Source organism: Eptatretus burgeri, chromosome 5, assembly GCF_056783735.1.
Source record: "Eptatretus burgeri isolate ZD-2024b chromosome 5, Ebu_testis_v1, whole genome shotgun sequence".
NCBI lineage: Eukaryota > Metazoa > Chordata > Myxini > Myxiniformes > Myxinidae > Eptatretus > Eptatretus burgeri.
Window position 1 is genome coordinate 22,132,402 of NC_140965.1, and position 11,210 is coordinate 22,143,611.

The 11,210-nt window shown below is 42.7% G+C and overlaps 1 protein-coding gene across 4 annotated transcripts in view; it reads right to left on the reverse strand.

Annotated features, from left to right (window-relative positions):
* The window catches only part of LOC147026044 (syntaxin-12-like), a 49,302-nt gene extending 38,305 nt beyond the window's left edge, over positions 1–10,997 (reverse strand). For 2 of the 4 annotated variants that reach the window (XM_085881037.1, XM_085881034.1), the window contains exons 1-2: positions 10,766–10,997; positions 8,550–8,713 (exon numbers count right to left, since the gene is read on the reverse strand). In XM_085881037.1, the coding sequence (XP_085737163.1) occupies positions 8,550–8,679 (130 nt within the window). In that variant the 5' untranslated portion in view covers positions 8,680–8,713; positions 10,766–10,997. Of the gene's footprint in view, positions 1–1,949; positions 3,140–8,125; positions 8,299–8,549; positions 8,714–10,765 lie in introns of those variants that run through there. The other 2 variants (XM_085881036.1, XM_085881035.1) reach the window with 2 other exon arrangements.
* Positions 10,998–11,210: the final 213 nt, after the last annotated feature.

The following is an 11,210-nucleotide window of genomic DNA, read 5'->3' on the forward strand; positions in this document are numbered from 1 at the left end:
GGGTGACTGAAGGAATTAATGTGGAAGATTCTGTATGGGTAAAGATTAGGGATTGCAAAAACATTAAGATACTTTTATGGGGCTCCTGGTGTGAGGGTATAGGAAGAAGGAAGGGCACATGAAGAATTTAGGAAAGCGTGTGGGAAGGGAAGAGTATTGATGATGGGGGATTTTCACCAGGAACAGGTAAAGGGCAGAGCAGATGAGGATTTCCCACATCTAGTCCAGGATTGATTTTTAACCCAGGTTGCAGATAAGCCCATGAGGAGAAGTGCAGTGTTAGACTTCCTTTTAAGGATAAATCTCCATCTGTTTGCTGATGACCACCACCTGCAGTGACATCCCTCATGCTTCAGGTAGACAGGCAAAAGACTCTACCATCTCTTCAGACATTTACAAAATTACATGCTAGTCAAACACTTGGAATATGTCTGAATACGGACAAATCTCAATCTCTCTGGACCATCTGACAAACCATCCTCTTGAGGAAGTTCAGTCATTAAAACTCCTGTGTTTCACTATCAGCCATGATCTTTCTTGGACAAACCACAATTCAAAGTTGGCCTACAAAGCCAGTCACCAACTTGGCATTCATCGTTGTACAAGCTCCTTCCTTGGCACACCAGAACTCCCACCCACATACAAGGCCTTCAACCTCAGCTTGGAGTACTGCTCTTGTCTCTGGGCTGGCTTTCCTGCCTCACCTTGCTCAGCTTAACGCCATGAAACCAAGGCATTCAAGATCATTTGAATCTCCCACAATGAAGATGAGTCTATGGGCCTTTCACTTTCCCATCGCAGACAGGTCAGTGGTCTCTTACACCCTCTGCTTTTCTCATGCTTTGTTTCCCAACCCCCTTCGCAGGTTTCTGCAAGGTGCAAATGGTCCATCAACCCAGTTTTGGTGTAACTACCTAAATACAGAATCACTACTCACCTCTACTCATTCGGTGCTCTTCCCCCTCCCCACCTGTGGGACCAACTTCCACATCCTCTCCAACCTCATTCTTCCCTTCAAATCTTCAAAAGTTCACCCTGGTCTCAGAAAATTCCCCATCCAAAACCATGATATTTTCTACCCCCATTAACCACTCCTACCTCATTCCAAATTTCCAGTTTTTCCCTCTTGAGTGTTTCTTTCTGTATCCACCTTGTCCACCCTGTGCACCCTCCCCTACTCCTCATTCCTCCCCACAGCCCCTGTATTTTGTCCTTCAACTCAGTTGTTGATGTGTAGCTTTCCTGCCTCACCTCCCCCACCCCCTCCTCCTCCCCACTCTCCAATGCTCCTTTTGTTCCGATGCATCCTGATCCATTCTATCTTCAAGCCCTTCGATAATCCTCAACCTTTTATACAAAAAATAAAAAAAAGATGGTGAAGGTCGGGGAGCATTTTGGATAAAGTGACCACAACAGTGAGTGCAAGGATTCCGTTAAGAGTTAAAGTTCAGGATAGTGGAGTAAAGCTATTCAATTTCAGGAAAGCAAACCTTCAGGGTATGAGGAATGAGCTGGGTAATGTATATTGGGAGAAGCTAACAATAGGACAATCAGCATCAGAGAAATGGGAAACCTTTAAGAAGCAAATGTGTGGAGTGCAGAGCAAGTACATTCCAATGAGGTGTAAAACTAGAAGCAGAAAGAGGCCAGGGTGGTTGAGTAGTGAGATAAGGAATTCTATTAAGGAGAAGCAGAAGGCATTTAATCAAGTATAAAATAACAGAACTGAAGTCAGACCCATATCAGTGTAGGAAGCTGGTTAAGAAAACTCAGCAAGCCAAAAGGGAATATGAAAATAAGGTAAGGAACAGGTTAAAACAAGTGTGGGCCCATTGAGGAAAAGAACAAGGAATTTGGTTGGTGATCAATGTGAGATGGCAGGGTTATTAAATAATTATTTTACTTAACATTTACACAACAGTTAAGGGATTCCCCCTACTTGCTGTCACCTTGATGTGGTAGGGGCTTGCATGCCTTTGGAGTGATGAGAACTATGCAGGTGGGGGCTCTGGCACCTGACTGGCCCTTCACCTGAAACCTGACCAACAGCAGCAACTGGTCCTTCAGGTTGAGCATAAGGCAAACTACCCCACCTATAAAAAACACTATTAGTTACAGAAACTGCAAAGAGTACGACATTTATTTATGCAGGTCCTGCAGGAAGGTATAACCAACTACCTCGCAGTAAGACTACCTCTGATCAAAATCCTTTGAGTAAAAAGTCAGCAGTACGAAGTGGAGCCTACTTGGACCCAAAGTTAAGATCCATATAGGAGAGTGGAATGTCCGCACCATGTATGAAACATCAAAATCAGCTCGAGTTATCAGAGAGATGCAAAGATACCATCTGGACATATTTGGTGTTCGTGAGTGCCGTTAAACCAGTTCAGGGCACCAAACGACTAACAATGGCAACATCATTCTCCACTCGAGACTGAAGGATACACCCACCGTCCCACCCACGGTGTAGTTCTTATAGTTTGTAAAGAGATGGTTAAGACCATGATAGAATGGGAACCTATTAGCGAGAAAATGATCAGAGCACGTTTCAACTCAAAGTATTGCAAGCTTACCATCGTACAGTGCTACGCTTCAAGGAATGCAGCTGAAGAGAAGGACAAAGACAATTGGTACGAGTTGTTACAACAAATGGCTCAGGTGCCCCAGAATGACATGCTCTTGATCACTGGTGATATGAATGCCAAGGTTGGGCAGTGCTAACTGCGAACAAGATATGGGGATACACGGATGTGGTGAGGCAAATTAAAATGGCAAACTTCTCATCGACTTCTGTTTGAACAACTGTTATTGGAGGTACGATTTTTTTTCCCCACAAGATGGTACATAAACCAAGTTGGAAGTCACCTGATGGTCATACAGTCAACCACATCATCATAAATAACAAATGGTGAAGATCTCGACAAGACGTACGCACTTTTCGTGGCACAGATGCAAGCAATGACAACGATCTAATTGCAGCAAGTAATCAAGCTGAAGCTCTGAAAGGCAGAAAACATCTAGATATTGCCAAACTCAAGTCTGAAGACAACAGAAGAGAATGTCATAGAGGAAGAAAGCATTTTAGGGCACCATCTACCCAAAAAGAGGAAGACGAAGATCTCATTAAATGGGACACCATCAGAGGTATATAAAGAAACCACATAAATCATTGGTTTCAGAAAGAAATATATAGAATGGTTAACACCAGGGAAATGGAAGAAAATTGATGAAAGGAAGCAATTAGAGGAAAAGATGTTGACCACAAAGTTACCTCGACTCCAGGAACAGGTCAACAAGCTTACAAGGCCAAAGATGAAGTCAAGAAGAGTGCACGGAAAGACAAGAGGTCATTTTTGGAGGAGTTAGCTGGTGAAGCTGAACAGGCTGAAGTAATGAGAGAGATGAGCAAAGTGGACAAGATCACCAAACAACTGTGTAATAAAAACACTAATCACTACCTCTATAAAAGATAAAGGAGGGAATGTTATACTAACAGAGTCAACAAGCAGAAAGATGGGTTCAACACTTTTATTTCTTGAACAGCCCAGAGCCAGATGACCCTCTCCCAGCAGAGGATCAACACTGAGCCACCTTCTGAAGAAATCAGAGTTGCCATTAAAGCCATGGAGAGTGGAAAAGCCACTGGCATAGATTCCATCCACACTGAAATATTCAAAGCTGACATCAGCACTGCCACAAGGGTGCTCACTGACCTCTTCAGAATGATTTGGAACAAGGACATTAACCCCACCAACTGGACAAAAGAACCCATTGTTAAGCTTTCCAAGAAAGGTGATCTTAGTAACTGCGACAACTGGCTGGGGAAAACACTTTCAATCCCCAGCAAGGTCTTTTGTAGGATACTCAACAGAATCGACAAGGTTATTGACATCAACTTTGAAACAGGAGCAAGCAGGATTCAGAGCAGGAAGAGGATGCATCGACCAAATCTTTGCACTACGTCACATCACTGAACAGTGCATAAAATGGAACACACCTCTTTTCATCAACTTCAAGAAGGCATTCGCTCGTGTAGATAGAGAGAGTCTGTGGAAGGTAAGGAGACCTTATGGAATTTCTGTTACTTGCTACTTGAACTCTGTGAAGCATTTACTTGGGCTGCAATCTGAAGTGCAGTTCATTGGCGATTTCTGAGGCTGGTAACTTTAATAAACTTATCCTCTGCAGTAGAGTTAACTCTGCGCCTTCCTTTCCTGTGGCGGTCCTCATGAGAGCCAGTTTCATCATAGCGCTTGAAGAAACTTTCAAAGTTCTTGAAATTTTCCGGATTGACCGACCTTCACGTCTTAAAGTAATGATGGACTGTCATTTCTCTTTGCTTCCTTTGAGTTCTTGCCATAATATGGACTACTACCGTACAGACAAAATAACGGCTCTTTACTGAATACCAACGCTACCTTGCCACAACACAACAGATTGGCTCAAACGCATCAAGAAGGAAAGAAATTCCACAAATTAACTTTTAACAAGGTACACCTGTTAATAGAAGAGCATTCCAGGTGACTACCTCGTGAAGCTGGTTGAGAGAATGCCAAGAGTGTGCAAAGCTGTCCACAAGGCAAAGGGTGGCTCCTTTGAAGAATCTAAAATATACAATATACTTTGATTTGTTTAACACTTTTTTTTTTTTTGGTTTCGACATAATTCCATATGTGTTATTTCATAGTTTTGATGTCTTCACTATTATTCCACAATGTAGAAAATAGGAAAAAAATAAAAAAAAAACCCTGGAATGAGCAGGTGTCTCCAAACTTTTTACTGTTACTGTACATCATACATACAATATATATATATATATATAAATAAATAAATATTGTTACGGTTGTGGAAATTCACAGATCACCATTCAGTTTCCCCGAAGATCAGTTATTTCGATAAGTGAGTGTTCCAGGTTAGATTTCCTCACCAATGTATAATGGAAATTATTCGTGTGCCGGGCTGTGCATCTACAGTTAGCCGTTATTCTGTCTCTATCTTTTATTTTAACAACAACAACGACAGCCACGTTTTACGGTGATCTCCAACATGGCCACGTTTGACGGCAAGATCGGATCAAAACGGCGAGAGGGGCGGAGCCAGCCGGGGGTGAAGGGTCGAAGGTGAAAGAGAGCACCCCCCCGAACCCAATAAAGAGCCGTGCTGGAACGCTGAGAAGGAGTTGAGTTGGAAGTTGGAGCTGGGCTGGGCCGTTGAAGAGAGTCTGGAGTCTGGAGTTCATGGCTTGCGGTTGGCGGTGGGAGTGGAGAAACGCCCCGTTGGTTTGCTGGGGGTATGCCGGCGCAACCAGGAGGCCTGAGGCGAGACCATTCACTCCTCCAGCGCGTCATCGGCTAGACCAGGCCGCAGTGGGGGCCGGACGACCAAGGGAGCCAGTTGGAGCTCGGGGGTCCGGCAAAGACGCAGAGGGTTGCCGAACCCAGCGAATCACTAAAAGGGTGGCCAGGTAGCCCGCTCGGTCTCTCAGAGCCCCTTCGGTCATCCCAGCTCCGAGCAATTATAAAAGGCTCACGAGCCCGGTTTCTTTCTTTCTTTCTTGGGTTTTGCATGAATGTCTGTGGCGCCTTGTCCATAAGTAACAAACTGTTAAGTGCATGTGCATAATAAAGACATCGGCGGTAGGTTTTTGCTCGTGTCCTGTCCCATTCCCCCATTCATTGCATATGTGCGTTTAAAATAAATACCCCCATTGTTTGAATGTTAACCTGCTCGTGTCACTTTCTGCCATGATGCGTTCGGAATGTTAGCTGGCTGATTACAAGCCAATAAAACGTACATCTGGTCCGACGGGGCTTGGCGATATAAAACCGCTTGGCAATCGCATATGGAATGAGCTGCTTAAGCGGCTCGTTTACGTGCAGGTCCCGTCGAGGTATAAACTCCCGGCATTTCTGTCCGCACAAATAATTAGGTACATCGACAATTCGGCGATCGACCCTGTAGCGTGTGGACAGAATTGTTGGCTGGTTTATTGGTTCACAAAAAATATAAGTGACCCACTATATTCGTTATTGTTGTGTGTCTGTCTGTCTGTCCCGAGCATAGCTCCGTGGGTTTTGATCTGATCCTGATGAAATTTTGGTGGGAGGTTTATATCATGATCTAGTTGTGTTTTCCTGAAAATGGGCGTGGTCCGCCCATCAAAACACACGTGTTTTTAGGGGGAAGCCGATTTCAATTTGCATGTTCTCCTCGGGGTTTTGTCGAATCTGACAGGGGTTTCGGTATTTGGTTAGCCCAATGGCACCTGCATAGCCCCACGGAGCTCGATTTTTCATTTTCGTCCCAAGGTCAAGGTCACAAGGTCACGAACTTAGAAAATTGCAATTTTGACATAAAAATCCATCTTCTCCGAGGGGGTTGTCGAATCTGGCAGGGGTTTTGGTGTTTGGTTAGCCCAATGGCACATGCATAGCCCCACGGAGCTCCATTTTAGTCCCAAGGTCAAGGTCATAAGGTCAAGGTCACAAGGTCATGAACTTAGAAAATTTCGAATTTTGACATAAAAATCAGACTGCCCAAACTTTGAGAGCAAGGATGACAATATTTTTTATGCATAATCTTGAGGTCATTCCCCACCTAAAGTCTTGAAACCATTTTGCTCTATCTCGAACACCTTGCCCGTGGCGCCCCCTTCAAGTTTGTTTTTACGGTGATTTCATCAAAGTATGGATAATCCGAGGAGTGCGAAATGCCATATAGCCTACATGACGTTATATTGTTTCTGGAATGTTCCAGAGGAAGTTTTGCACCAAAGGTCATAATCCTTGACCTTTAAAGTTCACAAAGGTCAAATTTTCAAAGTTGTGGGAATCGAACCGGGTTTTCGACCTTCTTCGACGAACTAACTCCATTAAGCTATAGCACGTATCCTGTTTCCTTATTTTAATGTCCACAACATTGTTTTGGGACCTTTAAAGGTTATGCAAAGGTCAAATTTTTTAAGTTGTTGAACGAAACCGGGTTTTCGACATTTTGCAGCTAATAACCTGTCACTCGTACCACCACATCATGTTGATCATTTTTATAACTTGGTCAAACATTATCACATCGTCTCATCCTTGACTTCTGAAACAATCTACATCGTCAAATACCACTCGTGAACCATCGTCGCCTTCAGACTTGTGGAGTGTTAAAAACACCCGTAGCTGGGTTTCGGCGTTGATCCGGAAGCTGCGACTAGATTGCCACGGTCGGTGGGCGTGCACGGCCGCAATTGAGCTCAAGGCGGTCGTCCGCACGCCGGAAATCAACAAATATATATATATATATATATATATATATATATATATATATATATATATATATATATATATATATATATATATATATATATATATATATATATATGAATGAGGCCCCGCGAGGAGTGATGCAAGCGACATTTTTTAATGATACGATTATGATAGGCTCGGATGATAGGGTAAGGGTTAAAATAGTGCTATATGGCATTAACTCCAAAATGGCCAGTGTCCCTTACATCACTCCTCCTTGCGGCGCCTAATATATATATATATATATATATATATATATATATATATATATATATATATATATATATATATATATATATATATATACATATATATATATATATATACATATATATATATATATATATACACACAACACACACTAGGTTATATTCATGGAGAGATAATTATGATTCAAAAGAGGCTGTTTTAGCATTGTACAGGAAGTTAATGAGGCCTCATCTCAAATATTGTGTTCAGTTTTGGTCACCACTGCAATGGATGGTACAGCTCAAGTCAAATCCTAGATAGATTCCGGGCCTTGCTAGACCAAGCTAGGAGCGGCTGAAGGAGACAGGGCTTTATACACGAGAAAGGAGGTGGCTATGAGGAGATATGATAGAGATGTTTAAGATAATGAAGGGTATAGATAAAATAAGTGCAGATGAATTATTCAGAGTAGAAGCAATGGGACAGGGGCCATAGCCCGAGAGTAAAGAAGGGAAGGGTTGAGATGGTAGTAAGGCAGGGGTCTTTCACTCAGAGTAGTTAATGCATGGAACGGTCTCCCTGAAAAGGTCGTGGCAGTAGCAACGGTTCATAAGTTTAAATTGGAATTCGATGATTATAGGTACCTTGAAGCATTGTAGGTAGAGGGGTATCGTGACATCGGCAGTACCTGCAGCTAGTTTGCGTATGGATGGGTGATAATGTACACACAATTCGTGATTGTGAAGTTTTTGAGTGTCTCATGAAAGCTGCATGTGTGGCCAATGTTTGTGTCTTCCTCACCCAACAACTCCACCACCTTCCCACCCCCCCCAAAAAAAAAACACAAAAAACAAACAAACATCGTGAGAATTTACCCCCTCCCCACAAATCAAGTTTATAGCCAGACAGATTTATTCAATCTGATGTCGACACAGCATATGCATGGTGGGCCAAATGGACTCCTCTTACATTAAAGTTCCTTGTTGCTGTTCCAAGTTACATGGTAAAGCTTCGATACAAAGAGAGGATCAAACCGAGGACAACTTGACATCTTCATGCTGCACTCACTATTCTGTGAAACCTTCTGGATGTTGGTCGTGATGCTATGTGTAAGTAGCACAAATTCTTCAGACGTCTCCATGTTGCTGCCGTGGTGGTACGAAGAATAGCCCTCCATTTGATGAGACGAGTACGACATGATGTTCAAGGATGTACACAGCTACGAGTCAGCACTGAGGAAACAGAAAATTAAATATATAAAAAGTCTCCAAACAGTGATCAATATAGAGCAGGTTCAGGACTCATGATGCAATGTTCTGGCACCATATTGGTTGGCAAGCAAAACAAGCCAAAAAAAAAAAAAGGTGAGCACCAAAGAATTAGCAAAAACCTTCCATTGAAACAAGTCAGAATAAGGAGATAATCGTGCTAGATTGTGGAGCTACTGGTACTATAGTTTCCATGCGAGTACAACTAACATGGTGGCACGCACGGGATATGTCTAAAAACCCTCCATTGTATATGGTGTTTTATTTTGTTTGCAAAGGGGGGGGGGTAATCTATGGCATTGGCACTGCGCAACCGGTCAACAATTATAGCGAAACACTAGTTCGCTGGTAAAGCGAAATTATTGTATCACGAAGTGACGTCATACGACAGTGAGAAAAACAATTTCCGGTTCCGGTAACTATGTCACCCCCTCCCTTAACCAATGAAATAATATCGGTAAAACATGGTTACCTGCTCAATATACCGGTACTTGCATTACTGTATGTGCAGTATAGCAATTCAACAAAATGCGAGACACATTGTATGTTAAAAACGTTTATACTTGGTCACACTTAAAACACCATTGTGACGGTAAATTAAAAATAGTGCATTATGTATCGAAGATGAAGAAGTGATCATAATATAAATCGTGAGGACAAAAGCTCTCAGGTGATAATATCATAGTGGGGGCAGATAACAGCAATTTTTTGAGAGGAATCATGCAAATGATGATACAAGCATCAAATTTGGCACATTTGTTCTCCAGGGGATTCTAATCAAATCTGCCTGATTGGCCATTTGAAAAATTTGAAGAAAAAATAAAAAAAAGTCAAGATCACGAATCGATGTTGGATCCTGGCTGAGATTGGTGAATGTTTCAGAAACAAAGACGTTCCAAGTCTGCCATGCAGTTTTCTTCCCTTTACCACGGAAGGCAGACACGACGTCACATCCAGTGAACGCAGGGAAGTATGGGATCCCTCTAGCTTTCTCAGGCCTTATTGCAGAAACTACCTCATGGACTGGAATCCATCACGCCTTGGCTCCTTGGCTAAAGGCAATCCACATGTTCTCAAGACCTAGTTCCTGTAAGGATGGCAGTACAGATATTGCTATGACTAGTACGTCCGTGTCATTAGCCTTAATGATAATGGACTTGCTACCATCCATCGTTACATCCCTGGCATGTACAAATATTCGAGTGTCAGATTCTTCATGACAACATGGAGACACAGAATCCAGTGACTTCCTTGTGTTGCTCATGGCATCTTCTCCTTTTGTGACGATGACTGTGCTTGTCGTCTGTGCGTCACACATCTTTTCCGCAAGGAAGTGAAACAGCTCAGTCTTGTTGCTGTCATCTTGAAGAAAGCTTCTCCAGTTACTTGGGGTCTTACTGGTTCCTGTCACTCTTCTTCTGATTCCTTGCCCCCTTTTCGACCTTGCCTCGGACTTCAGACTTGACTTCTTGTACACATCAAACACTACGTCCACCCTCTCGTACCTGGCACCATAGGATTCCACCTTTGGGATGATGTCTTCTTTAGCATAGTCATCAAATATCTTTGAAGTGCGTGGAGGTAGGGCATTGATAAGTGCTGAGCCATCAATGATGACTGCATCTCCCCTTGGTTCTCTGTCTGGGATGTTCACTTGCGCTTCAAGAATTTCAGCCAGCTGTGACTTCAAATTTTTTTTTTTTTTCAAATTTTTAAAAATTTGGATTTTCAAATGTCCAATCGGGCAGATTTGATTAGAATCCCCTGGAGAACAAATGTGCCAAATTTGATGCTTGTATCATCATTTGCACGATGTTTCTACTCTCTACTACACTATAAAGCGAACCCAGGCCCGTTCTGATGTTCATTTTCCCGGTTACTCGTGTCGCTGAGGGGCGGCCACCAAACAAATGACAATTAAACAGAGGCCTTGATAATAAAACAAAACAACAACCTGGAACCGCTCATTTCATTAAATTGAAAAAAAAAAAAAAAAAGAGGTAAATGAATTCTTACCTTGGTCTTTCCTTCAAACCGAATGTGTACGGAAAAGAGAGGAAGAGAAATCCACCGCTCCGCAGTGCGAGAACAGTCTGTTGATCACTTGTCTATTCGTTTTATCGTATTTTAGTTTTTAATGACGTCGTTCAGATCTACCGCAATCTATATATGCCATTTCCCCCCCCCAAATTTTTTTATTTTTATTTTTTTAAACACACTGCAGAACATCTTTGGATGGTGATTTGCCGTGCCATTGCTCTTCCCAGCAGGAGGCAGGGCCGCTATTCAGAATTTGTTCGGGGTACCGGCACACAATGGCCTGCTCTTTAACCCACTTAACGTAAGATTCGATCTGACGGACGGCGTACCGTTATTAATTCAACGCCTACCTGCGAAGCGCCCGGATTTAAACGCCCGGACTCGTTCGGTTTTTTTAGTGTGGGAAAGCTTTGAGTTTGTG